Here is a 23,301-nt window from a genome sequence, read left to right as displayed (position 1 = left end):
CGAGGCTTCCAGAGACGGAGGCCCCGGGCAGAGGACAGGCAGCTGTTCTGGGGCTGGGGTGGCATAAGGTCAGACCCCCCAGAACAGGCGCTCTTTACAAGGTCTCCCAGCCTTCCTCCCCACTGATGCTCCTGAAGGGAGTGGAGGCTGGGGCTGCCCTCCCTGGGGGAAAGCAGAGTCCAGGAGGACGGAGGGGACATTGCCAGCCCTGCCGCGGGACCCAGCAGGAAGACGGGGCGTGGGCACGGCCGTGCAGCCAGGATAGCCCCGAGAATTTGGGGAGCCTCCTCCAGGAGCTCCCACAGCCTCGATCTTGGCCAAACTCCAGATCAGGCCTGCTCGGGAGCCTGACTCTGGACCTCAGGATCCAGGCTTCCGCTGACAGCAGCGTGACCTTCTCCATAAGTCACACCTACCTGCCCGGCGCCGAGGAGAATGAAATAGGGGCTGTGTGTGGAGCACTTAGTAGGTGCTGAGGCAGGTTACTCTCTTCTTCCCTCCCTTCTGCTTCTCTGGGCAGCAAATAGAAGGTCCTGCGAAGAGCCCTGGAGAGCATCTCTGCTTCGGCCTTCACCCAGCAGGTGTTCATGGAGCATCTACTATGTGCCAGGGACCGGCTAGGCTGACAAACTCAGGGCTCAAGGCTACCACTACTAGGTGGAAATTTTGAATTGAATTAAACTCACTCCAGAGACAACAGTCAGAGCACCCAGCTCTGCTTGTGGCCTTGAATGAGTCACTTTACCGCTGAAATCTCTGTAAAAGAGGCCAACAGTACCCTCTTGGCAGGATAGTTGTGAGGCTCGAGGACACTGGTGCCTGTAAATGCCTCGAGGGTGCCTAGCCATCACAGATGCTCAGTAAATGGGAACTTTCTCTTCTTCTCCCCCTTTCCTCTTCACCCCTCCTGGGTGCACAGTGGCCACTCAGAAAAGACTAGGGGAATGGAATCGGGTCAAGCTGAAGACAGGAGCTGGGCTGACCTTTCCTGAGCCCCTCTCAGCTCCGGGATTGCTCGCCAGGGTTGGTGCCGACTGGGGGGTGAAGCTGCCCCCTCCACCACCAGGCGCCCCACTGGCTATCAGGACCTCTGAGGCATCCCTGTTCTTGGCACTCCGCAAGGGACAGGTGGTTTGGGAATTGGAGTGGGCAGCCCACCCATCCGCTTCCTGCTTTGCTGAGTCTTGGTCCGACCCTCGTCAGTGGGACGGCTCTCCGCACCCGGCAGGCCCTACCACCACCCATCTGGCCAGGGACATGGGCCGTACTGTCCTTCCAGCCCCTCTGCCACTGGCAGCTGCACAAATAGCCTCTTTATGCTGATGGGTGAGAGAGCCAGCTGGACCTAGGGACTATGGATCCACTGGAGGCTGGGGGCTGGAACAGCACAGAAGCCCTTGCCCAGCCCCTGCCATGGCCCCCTTTAACCTGGGTGGGCAGGTGGGAGGAAGGGGGCCACAGGAAGCTGTGTCCAACCCACTTGAAAGGGGCGTCAGCTCCAGGGAATGAGGACTTCCGCGGGCCCAGCTGTTGTGCTGGGTGGGCAAGCCGGCGGGAGGCCGGCTCTAAAGCAGCCGGCCCAGAGCAAGGGCATGTGTGGGCCACATCCAGGTTGGGAGGGTTCCTCTGTGTTCAGTCCTGGCACAGGACTTTCAGCTCTCAAAGCCGGGAGGGAAAGGAAGCGGCAGGGTGGGGAAGGGTATCCTGGTACTGGGAGAGGTGGGGTGGGGTCCCAGTTATTTTCTCAGGCTTGTGCTTTCTGTGTCTCCCTGAAACTTCAGCCCCTGGAGGAGGGTCCTGGTGTGCAGGTGCCCAAGGCCCCACGTGCCCACTCCCTTGCTCCCAGGGCAGTGGCATCCTTTGGAGGCTCCAGCTGGGGGAGTGCGCCCCCGACAGAGCCCCTGAGGCCTGCTCTGCTATTAGGTCCTGTGTGAGGGGGAGTCTTCGTTCCCCTGCCTTGTAATTACTGCCGCTGCGTTGTAACCAGTCCCCTGGCTAGCTGCCCCTCCACAGGGAGTCCGTGGCAGAGCTGAACCTCGGACCCAGGTCTTCAGCCCTGTAGACCGGGTCTTCCTCTGGTGGCATCAGGCGGGAAGCACTGGTCCACGCAAGCATTTTTCATCATCTTCCTGGTGTGAGGCACAGGGCCACAGACGTGGGCGAGGCTCAGCCCTGCCCCTGGGGAGCTCATGGTCTGCGGGGGGAGATGGCACAGGCAGGGCCTGGCCCGCTGCTGTGGGAAGCGGCGGAGCAGCCAGGACTGGGGCAGTTTCAAGGAATTGAAAGAAAGTCTGCCTGCCTGGAGAGTGAGAGTGTTGGCTTGAGCTGGGCCAGAGGAGATCGGCCTGGGGCATCCGGTGTCCCGCTGGTGATTTGGGACAGTCGTTAACCCCTTCCACACTTTGGCATCAGGTGAGGGGACAGAATTTGGGGGTCTTTGGTCCAAGCATGTAACAGCCAGGGTCTGGAGTGGGGGCCGAGGGCTGTGAGCAGGGAGGACATTCACAGCAAGTCGGATGTGAAAGAGGCAAGCGTTCTGAAGATCACGTGACCCTTCCCCCCTTCACAGGCCCTGGTAAATTGGGTCTTAATGTAGATTGGAGTATAGGCACCAGTCAGTTCAGGCGCCTTAGTTCATGGGATCTGTGTGTGTTTGGCTCCCCCTTGTGGCAACATTGGATATTACACCAGCCGGCATTCTGGCAGGCGGTTGCAGACTAGGCTGAAGCTGTGCTGGACACTTGAGTATGATCTATCTTGTTTAACCATCCATATAATCCTGTGAGGTTCATGCCTCCTTTTTTGCAGATGAGAAGTCTCAGGCTCAGATTGGTTGAGTTACCTCTCAGCTAGTAAGTGTCAGAGGCTGGATCCAAACCCTTCCCAACTCCAGGTATGCACCCGCCTGACGACACAGGGGTGTGTAATGAAGAGCAGCACAGGGGCCACGGCCAGGGGAACTTGCTTCAAATTGCAAGGTGGGACCTTTCATCTGACCATAAGGCTGAATAGAATCAGCACCCCATGGTTGCCCTGGTCACACAGTAGGAAGCAGCTGAAGGTACAGTTGAGGGCACTTTCCACATCTGGGGACTCTTTAAGGGAACTCCAGGCTTTTCACCAGGTGAGAAGGTGCAAGGCTCAGGAGCACCAGGGCCAGTCCAGCCCGTGTTCACTGAGGGCCTCCTGCTGTGGGATCAGACCTCCGAGAAGGGGGCTGCCCAGCTCGCCTTTCAGGATGGACACAGTGAGGCTGGTTCAGAGAGCACCCAAAAAAGCTGGTCTCCCTTCCCCCCTACCAAACTGAGACCTGACTTTGGCCTTGGGCGCAGCTGTGACTCCACCCCCAGACCGAGCCTCTCTAACACGTGGCCCACCTGTCACATGGGCAATCCGAAATCAATGTGAACCCCCGCCCCCCAACCCAGGACACACAGCCTGAGGCTCTGGCTACCTGAGGCTATTTGGGCGAGGCCTGCCCCATTGCTTAGGACAGGAGGGAGATTTTGTTTTTCAAACAGGCTGATGGGGGTATAATTTACATAATAAGGAATTCACTCATTTTAAGTATACAGTTAATCCAGCGATTATTAGTAAATTTACAGAGTTGCGAAACCACAATCCAATTTTAGAAAATTTCCATCACCCTGAAAAGATCCCAGAGGCCGGTCTTTAATCCTTCCCAGGCTCCAGGGTTTAGGAACCCCACTAGCATCCCTTCCCTCTGCTCCTGTCTGGGAAGAGGAAATGCGTGTTCCTGGGGACTGAGTTCTTCCCCTACCCGTGTCCTGCTCTGATTTCTAGACCTTCCCGTAGTTGCAGCTGCTTTGGCCCTTGCACAAACTGCTCAGTAGCCCAGGGGTGAGGCCCGCCTGGCCTTCTTGGTGCAGCTCTGAGGTGGACTGGCCTCTGAGTGGGGGCCCAGAGCAGAGGGGCAAGGGTACCCATTTCAGTGGGCACCTTCCCTGCCTATTGTTTCTAGTGGCCCACTGGGTGCCCACCTTAAACTCCATCCCCACCCCCAGGAAGTACATACACAGTGGGCTCCGCCACTCGGAAGGCCAGTGGGCGCAGGCAACAGATCTAGGGGCCAAGCCACAAGATGCCCAACTTTCTACCAGGGCACGTTCCAGGCAGCCCAGGGGTTTAGCGGAAAGCAACGAACATGTTTTAGCTCATTTAATTTTTTGCATCCATCCGTGAGGTGGGTACAGTTATTTTCCCCAGTTTACAGATTGTGCCACTAAGAAACAGAGGGGTCACATGACTGGCAAAGCTGCTAAGTGGCAGAGATGGCTAGAACCCAGGCAGTCCAGAGGGAGAGCCTGGCTCTTACCTGTCCTGCTCCTCAATAAAGCCCGCAAGTGTTTAGACGCTGCATGGCACGAGCTCAGAATAAACGGGACCTATTATCACTAGCGCTACTGTTGAGGGGCTAACGTGCTGGAGAAGAAGCCAGAGGCCTGGCTACCCACGGCCCACCCAACACGCACGGCTCAGCTTGCAGCTGCAGGGGTTTGCAGCCATCAAACAGCCTCTCCCATCCTGGCTGCATCCACGCAGCCCCAGCCTTCAGAGCCCAGCATTCCCCAGACACCCTCCAGCCCATCCGCCACATTGCATTGCCAGGTTCTGCAGCCCAGAGGAGGAAAGTGATTTGCCCGAGGTCACCCCGAGAAACTGGATTTGCACCAGGTTTTTTGACTCAGAGCTCAGTGCTCTTTCCAGTGCACGGAAGCTCTCCCAGCTGATTTCCAGAGCATCCTGAGTGCTGGTGCGGAGGAGGGCACCTGGAGGCCCTTATGGAGACTTGAATCAGGGCCTGGCTGAGGGGCAGGGAGGAGGGGCCGGCTGCTGGCTGCTCTGAATGGCTGGGGAAGTGGGAGCTGGGCTGGGGTCATGTCTGATTCAATTAGGCAGAGGCAGGCTCCTGATTAGAGAAGGCTGCGCCTGCCAAGCCGAAGAATTCAAGGTTAATAGCCGGGAGTGCCCCGGCTCCCACCCCAAGCAGGAGGGGGCACCCATGAGGCCCACAGAGCCCTGCGACGCCGCAGGCAGGCACCTCGGGAGCCGGAGGACCCGGTTATCCTACGTTGGCCGCCACCCGGCATGTCTGGGTGGCGCCCTCGCTGTGCAGGGTTCTGGCCACGAGCATCTTGGTGGGCAGGTGGGGGGCACTTCATGCCAGGGACAGGGAGAGATGGTGTCTTGTTTCGGAATCCTCCAGAAGCAGATCTGGGGGAGAGGACTGAGCTCAGGCGGCCTACTGGGGAGAAGATACCAGTGAGGGAGCGAGGGAAGGTGTGGGAGGCAAGGCAGCCAGAAGTGGTGCCTGCTTATCAACCAGCTACCCCGGGGGCGACCGGGGCTGACCAGGGCCCCATCTCCCAAGGAACCTGTGGGGAGCCTGCGAAGAGCTCTCAGCCACGGGGCGGCCTCACCTGAGGGCAGGGGTGCTGGGACCTCCCCACCCTCCTTTTCCTCCCGCCACCCTGTTCTTCCTTTGCCCACCTCCAAATAGCAGGGGAGGGAGCTCTCCAAAAAGCCTGTCTGAGCTGACACCCACATGGCTTTCCCCTGTGCTTAGGAGGACTTCCGGGGGCTTCCCTGTGGCCTGCGCCTGGGAAGGCCTGGTCCCTGCCTCAGCCCTGGCCTCTGCCTGTCCATCTGCCCCTCAGGCTCTCCCTTAATCCTCTCTTCCTGAGAGCCCTCCCTTCCCTTCTCCACTTCAGCATCCTGATTCCTTTCTTCACAGCTCTTAACCCAGTTTATCAACTGGCTTTATCCGGTTGTTTGCTGTCCTCCTCCGGGCAGGGGTGGGTCCTGTCTTACTCAGTGCTGTGACCGCAGGGCCCGGCACGTAATAGGTGCTCGTTAAGGACAGAGGAGCCCCTGGTGGTGCTGCAGAGGATCAGAGGAGAGAGCTGGCAGCTGCAGGGAAGGTGGGCCAGCGCTACCCCTCCGCGGCCTGGGGCTCCGGGACTGCGGGCCTTTTGTCACTGAGCGCTGAGTTTCTGTAAGCAGAGTGGAGACAACTGTGGTTGAGTCTGCTCCAGGCCTGAGGGCCGCTCTGGCTAAAGCCCTGAGGAGGGCCTGCGTGGAGGGGCCGGTCCCCTGCTGTCCTCTTCCTGGGAGGGTGGGCCCGGCCAGTGCACCAGGGTCAGTCATTGAGTATGAGATGGTCAAGCAGGCCCGGTGGAGATGCTCAGACCAGGAGGGCAGGGGGGGCCTTGGAGAGGGAACCAGACCCCTGGGGGCCGGAGGTGGGCAGGGAAGGCAGCCTGGGGGAGCCAGGCCTCCACCTGGACTTGGATGCTGAGGGAGGGTTCAGAGACAGATAGGGAGGGAGAGGCCTGGACAGACGGGGGCTTCCAAGCAGGGGCGTCAGGGCAGGGGTGGGGGTTTTGGGGGGTGGGGCATGAGCAGGCCAGAAGGCCAAGAGCCTGAAAAGATGGTGATGGTTCTCAGCACAGGCTTAGGAGTCAGCTGACACCCACTTTAAATCTGAGCTCTGCCACTGGGCTAGCAACTTAAGCATTTTGTGCCTCGACTTCCCCATCTGAAAAATGGCGATAATGATAGCACCTTCTTTTTGGAGTGGTCAAGAGAATTGCAGTAATATATATGAAGCACATCTCGCTGTGCCCGGCACATAGTCAACACCTCCTGAGCACACACGTGCCCTTATTCTCAGACTTGGGCCCACAGGGGACACGGGCAAAGGAGGCAGTAAGGCACTGTGGTCCAGCTGGGGGAGCAGAGAGACACACTTGCCAGGGTGATGTCCCAGACAGAGGATGGAGCACAGGAGACCCAGGCCATCCTCACAAATGGACAGGGAATGCACCGAGCCACAAGGGTGGACTCTGCCCATCGAGACTGCTCGAGCCTTCTCATATTTTACACAAATTAGCACCCGCACTTGCTGACCCATCTATAATTAGCAGGGAAGACCTCCTGGAGGAAGTGGCATTTCCACTGGGCTTTACTTGGGGGGAAAGGAGGGGAGGGCTGCCTGGGGGACAGCTCAGGATAATACCGCCGCTCTGGCCAGCCCCTTGGAACCACCTGGCAGCCCTGAGCCTGGTTGCCAGGAGTCAGGGCTTTCGTGCACTCACTCAGCAAACACCAGTGGTGCCCAGCCCTATGCGAGGCCTGGGGAGACATCACAGTTCCGGCCTCACGGAGCCCACAGTGGAGAGGAGGAAGCAGCAAAGACGCAATAGTAAGAGCTATGAAGGAAAAGACAGGGTGCTGTGGCAGGCCCGGTTTGGGGGTGTTGGGGGTCAGCACTGGGCCGGGAGCTGAAGGAAGGGAAGGAGAGAAAGTCAGAGGGAGGCAGAGCCCAGGACAGCATCAACCCAGCGTCACTGTCCCCAGAATTTATGAAAACTCCCCTGGGAGAGACAGCCTCTCTGGAGACTGTAAACCTGCCCTGGACAAAGCCGGGCCGTCCTCGGGCTGTAGACCCATGAAGGGTCACTTCAGCTGCAGAGCCTCCGAGAAGCAGCCAGGAGACGCGTCGGCCTCAGCGCTCTGGACGAGGGGCCATTAGAACCAGAAGCCACAGTGCCTCTAAGTACAGGTGGTCGTGGACACTTGCCACGTGTCACAGCCAGGCTTCCTCTTCCCCGCAGCTGTGCTCACACCAGAGCTGATGCTGTGAAAAGGAAGTGTCTAGAACTCGGTGTCCTTTTGGTATTTCTGGCCCTGAGTCTTTGCCTTTGTTTTATCTTCCTCTTCCCCACCTACTCCTAATTTAGCTTATCTGTCTGAACTTTACAGGTGTCCTTATCAGCCACAAGATGGTAAATGATAGAGCGCTAGACTAAGGCAGTTTGGACTCACATGCTGTGTTACTTTGGGCAAGTGACATGCCCTCTCTGATCCTCTATTGCTCTTCTGTAAAATGGGGAAAATAAGAGAACTTACTACATAGGAATGTTATGAGGATAAAATGAGCTGATACGTGTCAAGGGCTTAGTTTGGTCCCCAGCATAATGTAAATGCTTGAAAAAATACACCATTCTTGTCAGTTATGATATTAGTGATAATAACAAGAGCAGTAGCAATAATAGTAGCATGCCTCAGTCCCCCCCCCCCCAGCTTTGGAAAAGGAGGGCACAGTCAGAGTGCGGTGGCCTGGCCCACTCCCTCCATCCCCCCGCCCCCAGTTCCCACCATGCTGTGGGGTCCAAGGGCTCACGCCTGCTCCAGGGCCTCTGGGAACTTCTTGGTGACGTCATTACGTGGCGGAGGCTGAAGGCAGTGGCCCAGGGCTGGCCCGCTGGGATCTGTAATGGGTGTCCAGGTAAACAGTGACTTCGCTGTAGTTGGAGCCAGGCTGACCCAGAGGAGAGAGAGAGCAGGTCCAGTGCTGACAGGAAGGCTGCTTGGAGGAGGGCTGGGGCAGGAAGCTGTTACCCGGGGCTCCCAGGCTGGCCCTCCTGCAGCAGGTAGGACGCAGGCCTACGTGGGGCCTGGAGCTGGAAGCCTCTTTGCAGAAGTCACATGGGGCCCAGTCTAATGCCCTGATTATTTCAGTCAAGGAAACTGAGGCACAGAGAGGACTGCCATCCCCCAGGTCTCGTGAACCCCACGCTGGGTGGCTCGGTCTTTGAGGACCCCCCTTAGACCCTGTCTCTCACGTGCTGCTCAGGGAGACAGCGGGCAGACCCTTGGGAAGCCTCCAGCTCCCCTGGGCCCAGGCTGGCCTGGGAGCGCCCCAAGTTCGCTGGGTACACTGGCCTGGTCAGAGAGCCCCTCTGCCCTGTATTTCCTCCTGCTGCGTGGAGTGCAGTAGCCACTTGCCCCTTCATGGAGCAGCTTCACTCTGTTGGCCACTTGGTCCGGCAGTGAGGGGGATCCAGGCTTGGCTGTCACTCCTTCCGCCTGGGATCAAAAGGGCCAAGGCCCCTGGGAAGCCTAGCAGCCACGAGGATTCCTGGGGCACATGAAAGGAATACAGCCATTTAGATGGGGCTTGAACCGCTCAGCTCTGCCACCCCTGCACATGGTCTTGGTGAAGTGGCTTTACACCTCTGAGCCTGGGTTTCTTCATCTCTAATCGGATATCCCAAGCCTTGGCCCTCCCCACTGGGGCCAGCCAGGCCAGTCTCCCCACATCCTTCCCGAGCTGCTCCTCCAGAAGCCCCCCGCAACCCTCACCAGGGTTAACTGCTGGGCCTGTGCAGAGCCCCATGACTGCAGTGAGGGATGGAGGCGTGAGCTAGAGGCTCACCTTTATCAAGCCTCGCTGTGCACCAGGTACTTACTATGTGTTAACTTGTTTTATCCTCCAGCAATCCAATTAGATGGGTGGAAATGAAGACAGAGAGACCCTAAGTCTGTCTGGCAGAGCTGGGATTTTAACCCAGGCAGCTACACACACATCCCCATGTGAGCCAAATAAACCTACCTGCCAGTGCCTGATTCAGGCCATTGGTCTAGGCCGCGCTGCCGAGTACACTGTGGCGATTTACATCACAATTTTAATTAAGATTAAAAATTTAGCTCTTGGGGAGTTCCCTGGTGGCCTAGTGGTTAGGATTCCGGGCTCTCACTGCCCGGGCCTGGGTTCAATCCCTGGTGGGGGTCTTGGGTCACACTAGCCATCACTTAAGTGCTTGACAGCCACAGTGGCTGGTGGCCACCACACTGGACAGTGCAGATAGAGGCCATTTCCGCCGATGATCACAGAGCATTCTATTGGGCAGCTCCAGGTAGGGCACTACTAGGTGCTGGGGGCCAAACTGGGACACTCAGTGCCATTGGAGGTCAAAATCAGTGGGCTTTCTGGACAAGGTGCCCCTCCTCAGGCCTTAGAATGTTGTGAGACACTAGAGAGGGCGGGAGGGTGCATGTGGTGGTCATAAGCACAGATAACCCTGAGTTTGCAGCCTTGCTCTCTCATTGCTAGCTGTGTGGCACCAGGCAAGTTACTTAACCTGTCTAAGCCTCATCTGTAAAATGGGCCTAAGTCACCTGCGTCAGAGACAACATAAAGCAGGTGTCAAGGGGCCTGGCATTTCTGGGTGCTCAGTGTTTAGGCATTTGTGATGTAGAGTTTGGGAAAATCTGGGAGACAGTTCTCTCTCTGTCACAGGCGACCACACAAGCTCCAAGAGCCCAGGCCCTCCCAGGCAGTGCAAGTGGGCTAGGCGCCTGGGAGAAGCTTGGGGCCATGCTCTGAGCACACTTTCCCACAGAGGCTGAGGTAGGAACAAGCACAGCTGGGCCTTGGACGGGCTCCTGGGCCTCCGTGGGAAGCAGGAAGCCATTGGCCCAAGCTCCCAACTTTCCAACCCCAGCTCAAAATTAGGCCAGGGCTGGGGAGTGTCCGGCCCCCAGCCAAGAAGCAAGCCGGAGGTCTACTCAGCAGTAGGACCCTGGTGTCTGTCATACACACACACACAAACACACACACACACACACACACACACACACACACACACACACACAGAGATGAGACACACCTCTGCAGACAGGGCCACTGTAGCTTGGGGAGCAAAGCAGTCTTCTGTCTCCTGAAACAAGTCCCCATCCTGCACCCTGAACAGGGAAAACCAGAACCAGATGGGAACCTGATTCTCAGTCACAGAGCTGGTGTTGCCACTTTCCAGGGGAAAATCTGTAGTTACAAACATCGCCACTGGGTTTCTCCTTCTAAAACCTGAGCCATTTTCCTTTGCTTGCAGTCCAGCCCCAGCTGCATGTCCTGCCCCCCCAGGCATACAGCCTCCTGGAGGCATCACACACACACGCACGCACGCACGCACGCACACACACACGCACGCACGCACGCACGCGCACACACACACACCCCATCCCGGCTTCATTCCTGCCCCTGCACCTTTGCTCACATCATCCCTTCCATCCCAACTCTCCTTCCTGCCTCTGCCCTTTCTAAATATCCATCTTTCAAGGGTAGGTCTGCTGCCCCCCCTTTCCAGGCAGCCCTCTCCAACCGTCCCCGACCACTCTGACCACCCCTTCTGGGGAATGCCTCTACAGCATATCCTTTGGACCAGGCTTTGGGGCACCTGATCACAAGGTGACTTGTATGTTTTCTTCTCCTGGGTGTTTGTCTTGTGTCTCCAACTAGACAGTGTGCTGTGTGAGAGCAGAACTGTGTTTCCCACCACTTCTGCCCAGACACAAGGCTGGTTCTACAGCAGACCCTCAGTTAAGACAGGGATGGATGCATGGACGGACGGACAGACAAATGCACTTGGAGAGAGACAGGGAAGGCCTCCAAACCTGCAACACCCTCCTTGCCCTTCTCTCCGGGGATTCCATGGTGGAACCCCATCACAGCACTTTGTCACTCCCCCGTCCACGGCTCCCCACCTTCCCTCTCCTCCACGGACGGCCTGTCAGTCACATCTGGGTGGGATGCCTTGGGGCACACAGGTGGGAACCCAGGCCTGAGCTGGCACCCCGGGCGAGAGAGCCAGGGATTTATGAAGCCATGCTGGTGGGGGGCCAGTCAACACTCCCCCCACGCTGGCCGCCGTCCACGCTCCAAACCTAGCCCCTCTTGGGAACCCAGGCTGTTGGCCAGGGAGCCTCTCTCCACGTGCCCGATGCCATTCTAAGAGCTTCGCGCGTTATCCCAGGTAAACCCCACAACAACGGCAAAGGTAGGAACTAATTTTATCCCTTTGACAAATGAAGGTACAGAGAGGTTAAGAAACTTGCCTCTGTCACAAAGTGGTAAGTGGCTGAAGCAGGCTCGGCCCCGCTCTTAACCCTCTGCCGGAGGCCTGGACACGGTGGAGCCGTCCCCGGGCTGGAGACACGCTCAGGACCTTTGCCATGGTGGTGAGTCCAGTCATGGTGAGGAGACAGACAGACAGACGGAGCTTTGTCCTTTTGCTGTGGACGGAGCAGCAGCAGAGACCCTCTGGGATGTTCAGGAGACCAGCACGAGGCCTGGGAGGTTTCTGGGTCTGTGATCACCCTGGCTTGGGCCTCTCTGGGACACAGCTTGGGGGGTGCACGGGAGGCGGGAGGAAACTCTTCCCTCCCCAGGAATTCAGCTTTTTCGCCCCGGGGCAGGAATTTCGGCCTCTCTGGACTGTCCACATGGTCACAATGGGGCCCATTCTCAGAACCCTGGAGAAAACAGCCCCTGCAGAGAAAGGACGGATTCTTGTTGGACACAAGGGCCCTCAGTGCCACAATTTAGATCAGGGCACAAATGGGGGCAAAGAACAGATTCATGCCCCCTCTGTCTGTCTTCCCTAGAGGTTGCTGCTCCTTGAGACCATTCCGTGCAAAGGCTCTCAAAAGCCAGAACAAAAACCCAGCTAGGGGCTAAGGGGGGTGGAAAACTGCTCCAGATTCTCCCGCCCTCAGCCCACCTGAAGCCCCTGCCCTCAGAGCCTCCCTGCTCAGCTTCTGGAGCGACATGCTGTCTCACTGTTTCGGTTTCACAGAGAGTAAACAGCCCATGAGGACACTCAGAGGGCCCCCCTTATAGGGATGGGGAAACTGAGGGCTCGAGAATTTGTTGGTGTTTCTAAACCTTTTGCTGCCATGGTGAGAAATTTCACATCACAACCCAATACAGACAGACAGGTAGATAAGTAGATAGACATCAGAAACCCAAGTTTCGCAAAACAGTATTTAAACTTAACTATGGGTGACTCGATCATTTTGTTCCTTCTACCTGTTAAAAATGCTTGTCGGAACCCACCAAGTTGATTTCAGAACTCACTAATGGGTCACAACCTGGCATTCAGAAAGCACTACTTTGAAGTGACTTGTGCAGGTCCACCGGCCGCTGAGGGGCAGAGCCAGGCCCAGAACCCTGGTGGCTCTGTTGACATTTCAGGCTCAGAGTTGTCACAGCCTCTCTCCTGCCCTGCCCCCCTAGCTGTCCATCTCACCTCTTAACAAAAAACCTTTCTCCAGCCAGGCTCTGACCCCATCACTCCCTAATTCTGAAAACTTCCAGATTTCACAGCAGGACATCAAAGCCCTCCCCTTCCCCCCTCCCCTCCCGCAGCCTGGCCTTTCCCTGCCTGTCCCTGTGCTCACCAACGCTCCCCAGTAGTTCAACTCCTCCTCTTTGGAGCTACTTGTTCCTGCTTGTAGAACTTTCCCCTCTCTACCCTCTCCATGGACCCAAACCCCTTTGATCCTTCAAGGCTCAGCTCAAGGCTTCCTCCTCTAGGAAGTCACCTTGCATGTCCTACAGCCCTGGGATCTCTCTTTTCTCTGCACCTGGAGTGTAACCTCTCCTGTGACTCTCAGCATAGATTATCTCAGAATGTTACCTTTCTCACTGTGCTATATAGTTTCATTCCCCTAATTTAACCCCAAACTTGCAGGCCTTCTGCATGTCACATATTTCTCCCATGCCTGCACAGGCCCTCACGAGGCAGCCTCCAGCAAGAGCTAGGAAGTGCTTATTGGTTAATAACAGCAGTCAAAACCATCACTACATCACTATGTGAAGGGCTCCACATCACTCTCTCGGCCAAGGTTGCATACCATCGCCCCCAGCCCCCATATTTTAGGTACCGCCCATGTCCCCAAGACCACTTGGCTCTCAAGGTCACCCACAGCCATCTGGCAACCCGCGGTTCCCAGCGGCCGCAGCCCTGCAGACAGGCATCCCGGGCCAAGCAGCCAATATCAGCCAGCAGACAAGAGGGTGAGAACATCAAGCTGGCAGTGCGTGCCTGTCCTCTTCTGCCAGGACACTCACTGATGGGAATGACAGTGGGAGGGGGAGAGGGACGGCAGGCAGTGGAGGGCATGGCCCTGTAGCACTCAGAATTCCACCTGGTGGGGACTCAGCCTCCTTCCACAGAGCAGCCCGGCCAGACTGGGCTTCCTTTCCTGGTCTCTCCCCTACCTCAGGGGGTCTCTCCCCTACCTCGGGGGGTCTTCCTGGCTTTCCTCTCACTCCGGGAACCGTGACCGGCAGGATGGCCACCTCCTTTCCCCAGTGAGAGCCTGCTTCTCTGGCCTGTGTGTCCTCTCCTTGCAGCCCATTCCCAAGTGGACCTCGGCGTGGGGAGCCCTCTGGGTCAGGATGTCAGTGGAGCTTCACAAGCCTGGAAAAGCCACTTAAGCCCCCAGGACCTCAGTCTCCTCATCCATAAAATGGGTTAACACCACCTCTGCCTACTTCAGAGCACTGAAGGGCAAATGTCTGTTCAAGAAAGGGCAGAGGGAGGGGAAGCATGTGTAAAAACAGGTGGTCCAGACACAGGAACTGTTAAATGCCTTTCCTGCCCCCTCCCTCCAGCCTCTCCCTCTTTTCTGTCTCCAGCACCAGCCCCTTCGCTGGAATGTCCGGGTAAGGAGCACAGCATGTCTCACCGAGAGAAAAGAAAGGGAAAAAAATAAAAAAGAAAAGAAAAGGGAAGCTGACCCTTCTGGGTGCCATTAGCATGAACATCTCTTGGTTCGGGGCTCTGAGCATTTGCCGCTCCTTGGAGGTTAAACGAATCCCAATAAATGAGTCCAGAGCTTGCCAGTTCCTGTGGGTCAGTGTCACCCTGAAAACATGATTGTTTCCAGATGAGCCCTGTCCTAACATTGTGTGAACAAACAGGCTTTCCCTGGGTGGACGGCACTAGACAGAGACCAATGCTGGTTTGGTGTCTGAAAGCCCAAAACTCTGCATAGGGGGGCTGGACTCGCCCCTGTGTGGCACTCTGCTGCCAGCATCATGGTGGGGTCCTTAAGAAGAAGCCCCTTCCTTTGGTTTTAGAGGGTTCTGCAGGGTCCGAGTTCAAACGGGCCTTTGGCATTTGGGTAACAACAGAGATGGGGTCTGGTCCAGGTGTGAAAGAATAATCATTTCTATAGCATTTTCCGTGCTGGGCACTCTGTGAACCCCTTTATGAGTGCTGTATGTTTCATCTTCCCCAAATCCTAATGGGTTGGTAGAGTTATTATCCTCTTTCTACAGACAGAGAAATAGAGGCTCGAGAGGTAAAGGAAGTAGCTCAAGATGACCACCCAGCTAGCAAGTAGCAGAGTTGAACTGGAGGCTGTCTGCTTCCAGCACCTGTCCTCACCCCGCAGACAGCATCATCCTAAGAGGAAGGGCCAAGAGATGAACTGTTTATATCACGTGGGGGAGGGGGAGGCCTCAGGAGTCCCTGTTTAAATGGGGGAAGGGTGTGATGCTGGGTTGGAGGAACCCCGTCCCTTCCCCCCAGCCAGGCCTGACCTGTGGACCATCTGGTGACCAACTATCCTGGTTTGTCTGCGACCTTGCCAGTTTGAGCCCTGAAAGTCCCATGTCCCAGTTTGCCCAGGATGGTTGGTCACTGTGGTCTTGGTCACCCCCGGACCAGTTGCAGAGAAGGCTGAGTGGCCTGATGGAGCTGTGTCAGGACAGCCTGGGAGGCCTTTTCAATTACATTAGCTTCTGGTAGCGCTAGAGGGAGACGCTAGCCCTTGCCTCCCTTTCTCCTTCCTGTGACTCCCTGGGAGATAGTGATTCAGCAGCAAGTCGGAAGCAGGCTACACTGTGACCTACCAGGATTGGAATCACCGGCAGTATAGGGGCTGTCAGCACCACCTCCAGGCAAGAACTGAGCAAGGAGGGGAGGTGGGAAGGGGGTCTTGAGTGGTTCAGGAACTGGACTCTGACAGAGGGCCTGCTGTCCTGCCCAGGCCAGGACTGATTGCAGGGCAGCGGGAGGTGGGCATGCCAGGAGGGAGAGCCCCGCCTTTCCCCCTCACCATGCCCTGGTATGTGAGGGATGGGGGAGTCCCAGCCACTGGATACCTAAGCTGCTTCTCATATTCAGCGGCTAAAAATACGCAATGGCTTTGCTAAAAGGTGCCCAATGGAAACCTACAAGAGGTTTCCTATTAGGGCCGCGCCTGCTTGGGCTGGAGGCCAGATGCTGTGTGAAGGATTCCTATGCCTGCCATTCCGACCATCCAGTCCCAGCCTGGCACCCCCCCTACCAGGGCCTCAGCCTCCACTCCATTAACCCATGTGCTTCTCAGGCCCCCAGGGCCTTGTGTTGCCCTCCCTCCCCTGCACCCACTGGTGGCAGCATTTGGGGTTTGGTCTTGAACCCCAGAGCAAGGCCCGGGTCCTCTGCCACCCAATCACAGCCTCACCTACTCACTGTGTGACCTTGAACAGGTTGTCTAGCTTCTCTAAGCTTCGCTGTCCTCACCTGCAAAACAAGGAGAACACAGGATCCAGAAGTCCTTGGTGGGAAGGGCTCGCGCTCTGGTTGAAGAAGAGGCCGGCCAGGAGATTTGTCTGGAAGCTCAAGCTCATTGTGCTTACTGAGCGTAAATGTTTCTTAGGCGTGGCTGGGGTCCTGCTGGAGATTATGGTACAGTGACTGCAGTGCCCCTTGGTACAACTCCTGCCTACCTGTCAGGGTTGTAGTGACTGGGTAGAGACTCTGCTGGGCCCCAGGTTCTCACCCAACACTGGCCCAGCCTCGGAACCCCCAGCGGGTAGATGCAGACACTGTGTTAGGTCAGGTCGTGATGGGGCCCCACGTGTGAATTTGTAACTGGCGCCCCAGGTGATCCTGTTGAATGACCAGGTTGAGGGTCGCTGACGGGGCCTGGCACAGAGCGGGCCCTCGGCCCCTGTGAACTATGTCCCTCTCCTACTCCTGAGCCTCAGCGGGCTTCCCTGTCACACGGTAATGACCTGCCTGTCTCCCCTCTGGGGCTGTTGACAAGCTCAAAGAGAATCCTGGGCAGCTGCAGCTGCACAAACGGGGAGAAGATGGCCATCACCGCGAGGAAGCCACCCCCCGTCTGACTGCTGGCAGCCAGGGGTTGGGCAGTGAGGCTTTGTGGTCCCCGGCCCTGAGGCTTCTCCTGCAAGACCAGAAGGAAAATGGTGGGGCAGGGGAGGGCAGTTCCCCCTTGCCCTCCACTCTCTGCCCTTCCCCAGGCCCCACTCTGCAAAAAAGCCTGAGAAACAAATTCTCTCCTTGGGAGATGCAAGTCTGCTAGGCAGGACGTAGCCTCCATATAATGTTCTCCTCCTCCTCACTGGGAATTCTCCCCACCGTAGAGCTTCAACTGGCTCAGCCAGGCACTCCGGACGGTCTCTCCCCGTCTCCCTTCTGCCCCAGGGAGGTGACCCTGGCTCAGGCTTTCCTGGACTGCCAGGTCGAGGTTGGGGGCAAATGGGAACTCTCCCACCTGCCTTTTGGAGGCAACAGATTCAACAGGTTCCCCTTTCCCCCCATCCTTGTTACAGTATCATTCGGGCAGGTGGGCTTATAAACCACAGCCCTTGCCCAGCTTGGATGACCTTGGGCAGTGGCTGAACCTCTGTTTCCTCATCCGTAAAACAGGGATGATAGGACCTCTATAGTGTGGATGTGAGGATTGAAAGAGGCTTGCAATACCAAGGAGGTTCTCAAACAGGAGGGCTGGTAAGGGGAAGGTACCAGAAATGCACGTTCCGGGCCTCAGCACCAGCATTCCGACTCACTGGTTTCTGAGTCCAAACTTTGGGAAACATAGAAGCCTCGGAGAGGGGGATCCCCTCATCCTTGGCTGTGGAAGCAGATCACCCTGGAGCTTAACAAATGCCCCCAAAGCCCAGGCCACCCCCCAGATTCATAGGATCGGAATCTCGGTGAGTGTTCATGAGGGTGACTCCCTTCCCTGTGAACCTGCTGTCCTTTCCTCCAAGAGACCCCCTCTTTCCAGCCGGCAGACCTAGCTGGCCAGTTGGCATATTTTCTTTGATCCCAGGGGAAACGGAAGGCATTTCCTCTAGTCTCCACATTGATCACCAGCCAGCCCCACCTGAGCACTTAACAGACCTCCAGCATCGTAGAGGCTCCCTGAGGATTGGTGGATGAAGGGGTGCTGGGAGGGGCCAAAGGCAGGAGCAAGGGCAGGAGGGCAGTGGGGGCAGGGTTTGGGAAGTAGCCTGCTGCTGAGTCTGGGTTAAATCCTTGCTGCAGGGCAGGGAAGGCTCCAGGCTGGGGCAGTTCAGGGCAGGTAAAGCTGTCAAGTGCCTCAGGTCACCAAACAGTTATTGTCAGTGACAGGATTTGAATCCAGCGCTCACTTACTCAGAAGCTCAACCATTGTTCCTGGCCATGCAGTATGCTCTGCCTCACCCCTACTGAATCCCAGGTTCCCAGCCTGAGCTTTTCTGGTCAACATTCAACCTACAGCCCCTATTTATCCATCACTTATGCCAGGCCAAGGGACGCAGTGGGAGGGAACAAGCCACAGTGTGACCTCAGGCAGCCTTGGGTCTAGGATGGGGGCAGACTTTAATCAAAGGGTCACACAAATCAGTAATTACGCAGAGGCCAGCAGGGAAGACAGGTTGAGGAGGTGACATTTCAGTCGTGACTTTAAAGGCTGAGTGGGCAAGAGCAGGCAACGTAAAGAACTGGGAGGGGAAGCGCTGCAGGGGAGGGGAGCGGGCTCCCAGCGCGGGGCAGGGCCTGGGTTCTAGCGACCAACCCCCGGGGCCTCAGTTTCCCTATTAACGAAGTGGGTGGGAACGTGCCTCACCCTCCCCCATCGGAGGACGGACGGGGGAAGGTGCCTGGGAAAGGGCACGAGCGGCCCACCGAGCCCGTCCAGTTGGGCCGGGGCGGGGCGGGGCAGGGGCGCTCGCTGCGGGCGGCGGGGAGGGGCGTGGAGGGGCAGGCGGACCGCGCCTGGAGGCCGGGCTGGCTGGGACCCGCGGGCAGGCGCGGCGCGCAGTGCGTGCGGCTGCGGAGCGCGCGGCTCGCCGGCAGCCGGGATCACATGAGCATCCGGCCCGTGGGTGCCCGGCAGCCGCAGCCCTGCAGCCCGGCGGCCGCGCGCCTCCGCACGACCCTAACCATGTCTGTCTGTTGTTGCTTCTTTTTCAGGGACTATGGCAGTTCCAAGAGGAAATCAGGTAAGGGAACCTCCGGGCGTTCTTCCCTCCAACCTCCCCTCCCGCTTCGTGCACGCGCCGCTCCGACCCTGCGGAGGACTTTCTGGGGGCTTGTCCTCGCCCGCCTGCCCTGTGGTCCTGTGTTGCCCCCCTCCTCAGCTCACGCCCCCTAAGACCTCTGGTACTCGCGCCTCCTCCTCCCACCGCGTCCCTCGGGCTCTCCCGGTGGGGATGGGAGCGGGTGCAGGGGAGTGTGGGGATGCCTTGAGAAGGGCCCAAGCCCCCGCGACGTGTGCGGCCGGATCCTCCTGGGTCTGCGGGGCCAACTTCTGGGCACCGCTGTGGTTTCTCCCTCGGTCCTTCCCGCGGTGCGGCAGCGATGGAAGGGTTAATAGAGATGAGATGCTGGGTTTTCGCCGTGGGAAGGTGAGATCCAGGACCCAAAAGGGCCGGGTGGGGGGGGGGGGAAGGGAGGGGAATTGTGCTGGAGAGACTGGGTTTTTAACGGCTGCAGCGCAGACCTTCCCCTCCTTCCCCAACTCTGAGCGCGTTCTCCACGCTGCCGGGTTGGAGGCTCTGCGTGGTGGTCCTCAGAGACACCCGATGGTAGGGCACCGACCCACCCTGGCATTGGCCCGGCAGGTGCCGGGCTCACTCCGAGTTTGCGAAGGGGGTGGAGACAGGGAGCGTCGGGGCAGGTCCTTGGACGCTGGACGCTGTGTGCTGGGCGCAGTCGGCTGGGGTCAGAGGATTCCCTCCGGGTGGGGGAGGAGGGACTAGGCAAATGCCAGCACGTGGGCGGGGGTGCAGTTAATTGGGAGAGGGTGGTCCCTTGTACTTAGGGCTGTGTGTACTGGGAGTTGGGGCGAGCAAGGGAATGCAGCGATCTGTGTGGGCTTGTGTGTTGTCCGTATTTATGGGGGTGGTGAGTTATGGGGGTGCGCAACCATCTGGGGCTCTGGCCTTGGGGATGTGGGAAGTGCGTATGAACACGTGGCTTACATTAATGGCTCACGTTGTAGGGAGATACTTGTGTCCAGGTGCTTTGAACTGTGGATCAGAAGAGGTATGTGTGCCAGTGTGTGATGGATGGGCTGTGAATTGGGATAGTTGTGATTGCATGGTGCGTTTCTGAGTGTGGGTTCGTATGTTTTGTGTGTATAAGTGCTTGCTTATATATTCACTGGGATGAGGAAAGATGTGTCCTGGTTTACATATGGGGGGGTATGTGTGTACGTGGGGTTGTGTGTGTTCATGTGGGGCTTCATAGTTGTGTGCTCTTGAGGGTATGTTTACTTGTTTGGGTGTGTGTACCAGTGTGTTGGGATGTATCCAGTTGTGGGTTGGCGTGTGTTTGTGTCTAGCTGTGGGATGAGACTGCATGTGCACACATGCCTGTCACCTGGGGAGGGGTGCTTCAGGTATGCCCACCCCTGGTGCAGAACAGCATTTCCTCCATGAACAGGGGGGTGAGGCTGCCTCATGAACTTGACGAATTGCAGCATCTCCTCAGCTGTCACTTGCAGCCAGAGCCATAGGTGGGGAAACCTGGAAGGAGGGGCAAACATGGGATTGCGTTCTGTCACACCCCTCTCCCCAAGAAACTTGCCCTGGGCCTCAGAGATGTAGTGGCTGGTTGAGCCTGGGCTCAGATTCTTTTTATTATAAATTTATTTATTTTTGGCTGCGTTGGGTCTTCACTGCTGCGCTCAGGCTTTCTCTAGTTGCAGCGAGGGGGGCTATTCTTCGTTGCGGTGCGCGGGCTTCTCATTGCAGTGGCTTCTCTTGTTGCGGAGCACGGGATCTAGGCGCGCCGGCTTCAGTAGTTGCGGCGCACAGTCTCAGTAGTTGTGGCTCGCGGGCTCTAGAGCACAGGCTCAGTAGTTGTGGCGCATGGGCTTAGTTGCTCCGCGGCACATGGGATCTTCCCGGACCAGGGCTCGAACCCGTGTCCCCTGCATTGACAGGCAGATTCTTAACCACTGTGCCACCAAGGAAGCCCTGGGCTCAGATTCTGGCTCTGTGTGACCTCAGGCAATTTTCATAACCTCTCTGCCTCGGTTTTCTCTTCCTAAAAAAACACAGATAATGATGGTCTCTACCTCACATGTAGAAAATTCAATAAGTTAATGTGGAAAAGTCCCTAGGACCCAATAACTGCTTTAGAAGTGTCAGTTTATTATCATCAGCATTACTTTCTGAAGCCCTGGGACCCTGGGTGAGTCCCTTCTCTACTCTAGGCCTCAGTTTCCAACTGTAAAGTCAAGGGCTGGGCCTCATAACCTCCCAGCTGCCCCACCCTCAATCTCTAAGGCTCAGGTTCTGTGCTGCTTCCTAAGCAAGACAGGGCCCCACCCAGGGAAAGCTTCCCTGGTTTCTCTGACTTCCACTCTCCGGCCAGGAAAGGGATGGATGGAAAAATTTAATTTACGCTGGTGTGCTTATGATAATGGCCACTTAGTGTCATGGTTAAAAGTGCCAGCTCTGGAGCCAGACTGCAGGAGTTCAGAGTCTGGCTTTTCAGACCTTGGGCAGACTTCCAACCCTCTCTGTGCCTGTCCTCTCTTCTGTAAATTGGGGATAATATTCTTACCCATCTGGTAAGGTTAATTTTATGTGTCGACTTGGCTGTGCCCAGATATTTTGTCAAGCATTTTTCTGGATGTTTCTGTGAAGGCGTTTTTTTTTTGAATGAGATTAACTTTTAAATCAGTGGACTTTGAGTAAAGCAGATTACCCTCCCTAATGTGGGTTGGCCTCATCCGATCAGTTGAAGACCTTAAGAGAAAGACTGACCTCCCCCAAGCAAGAAGGAATTCTGCCAGCACCTTTGGACTTGAACTGCAACTCTTCCTTGCGTCTCCAGCCTGTCAGCCTATGCCGTCAGATTGTGGGCTCACCAAGCCCCCAGAATCACGTGAGCCAGTTCCTCTCTCTTTCTCTCTCCCTCCCTCCCTCTCTCTCTCTCTCTCTCTCTCTCAATATTGTGTTCTGTTTCTCTGGAGAACCTTGACTAATACACACCTCATATGATTATAATGAAATTACATAAACTTCTATATGTAAGTGTGCTTAGACCACTGCCTACAACCTGGACAGTTCTCCCAAAGTGCTAGCTACTGTTATTATTTAGTGAGCATCTACTATGTGCTGGCAACTTTACATATATTTCTTCATTTGCTGCCCAGAGCCATGTTGCATGGTGGCTGGTGGGATTCGCATTTCACAAATGACAAGCTGTGTCTCCGAGGGTGGCTGCCCGGAGTCTGTGGCAAAGTGAGGGTTTGAGTTCATGTTTTGGGCTTCACTCTGCTCTGTGATGAAGCACCTGAAGCTTCCCAAGGTCACTCCAGTCAGGGATGCTTGCATGGAGAACATGAATGCTTGTTCCCTGGTCATTTCTTGTCACATTTTAGTCCCCGAAGCCCCAGCTCATCCTTGGAGGATCTCTTGGAAGGATCTCCTATTGAGCACAGAGCCAAGACTACAAGGCAGGCCTGGGGAGGATGGAGTCAACAGGAAGAAAGTTCTCAGGCGGCTGACAGCCTCACAGAGGAGGCAGGACTGGCGACCTTGAGACCCCAAAGACAGTGTAGCCTCAAATTTACTTCTGCTCCTTCCCTCCACAGAACCTGCTCCTTCCCGCATCTTCCTTCTCGCTCCATCCACCCCGTTGCTCAAGCCCAGCATCGAGAGGTCATCCTTGACTCCTCCCTTCCTCTCACTTGCCCACCTGACCTCCAGATCCATCCCCTTCTCCCACCTCCACCGTCACACCTGTTGGAAGCTCCCTTCGTCTCTCAGGAGGACCCCAGCTTCCTCCTCAGCCTGTCTGCTCCCACCCCAGCCCCTCCACACCGCAGCTAGAGTGAGCCCTTCCACACATGGATCAAATAATGTGCCTTTCTGCCTAAATTCCAAGATTTCCCATCCCACCCAGAAAAACTCCTTATCCCGGGCTTGCAGAGCCGTGTCTGCTTTGGCCCCTGCCTGCCATCCTGCCCCAGGCTCTGCCCTCATCCCCGTCCCCCATTCCCACCCCAGCACTCCGCTCAGCTGTGCCCATTACCTTCCATTCCTTAAACACTTGAGGTTCGTTCTCTCCACACAGTCTTTGCATTTGCTGTTCCCTCTGCCTGAATACTGTTCCCCATTCTTCCACATGGCTAGCTCCTTAAGATTTCTGCTTGTCACCTCAGAGAAGCTTCCCCCACCTCCACCGTCTAGCTGCCCCTTTAGGTCTCCCTGCTTCTTGCACATCACTAACCGCACTCTAATTACCTTGTGGGTTTTCTTGTTTGTTATCTGTGCCCCACCACCTTGAAAGCAGAGACCTTGCGGCAGGGCTCGCACCAGTAACAGGGTCCCCTGGTGCTTGTTGAATGGGAGGGTGGATGGAAGAAGGCGTGGGTGCATGAATGACGCTGCAGGTCAGGAAAGAGGTC

At 56.7% G+C, this 23,301-nt stretch overlaps 1 protein-coding gene across 5 annotated transcripts in view; it reads left to right on the top strand.

Annotated features, from left to right (window-relative positions):
- SH3PXD2A (SH3 and PX domains 2A) overlaps positions 1 to 23,301 on the top strand; it is a 241,159-nt gene that overhangs the window by 134,932 nt on the left and 82,926 nt on the right. For all 5 annotated transcript variants that reach the window (XR_014249245.1, XM_082408274.1, XM_082408273.1 and 2 more), the window contains one exon: positions 18,849 to 18,877. Coding sequence is in view for 4 of the 5 variants with exons in the window: in XM_082408274.1 (XP_082264400.1) it covers positions 18,849 to 18,877 (29 nt within the window). In the remaining variant the exon portion in view is untranslated. The remainder of the gene's footprint in view (positions 1 to 18,848; positions 18,878 to 23,301) is intronic.

Source organism: Balaenoptera borealis (assembly GCF_965194805.1).
Source record: "Balaenoptera borealis genome assembly, chromosome: 10".
NCBI classification, from domain to species: domain Eukaryota; kingdom Metazoa; phylum Chordata; class Mammalia; order Artiodactyla; family Balaenopteridae; genus Balaenoptera; species Balaenoptera borealis.
This window is presented reverse-complemented; position numbering and strand designations above follow the sequence as displayed.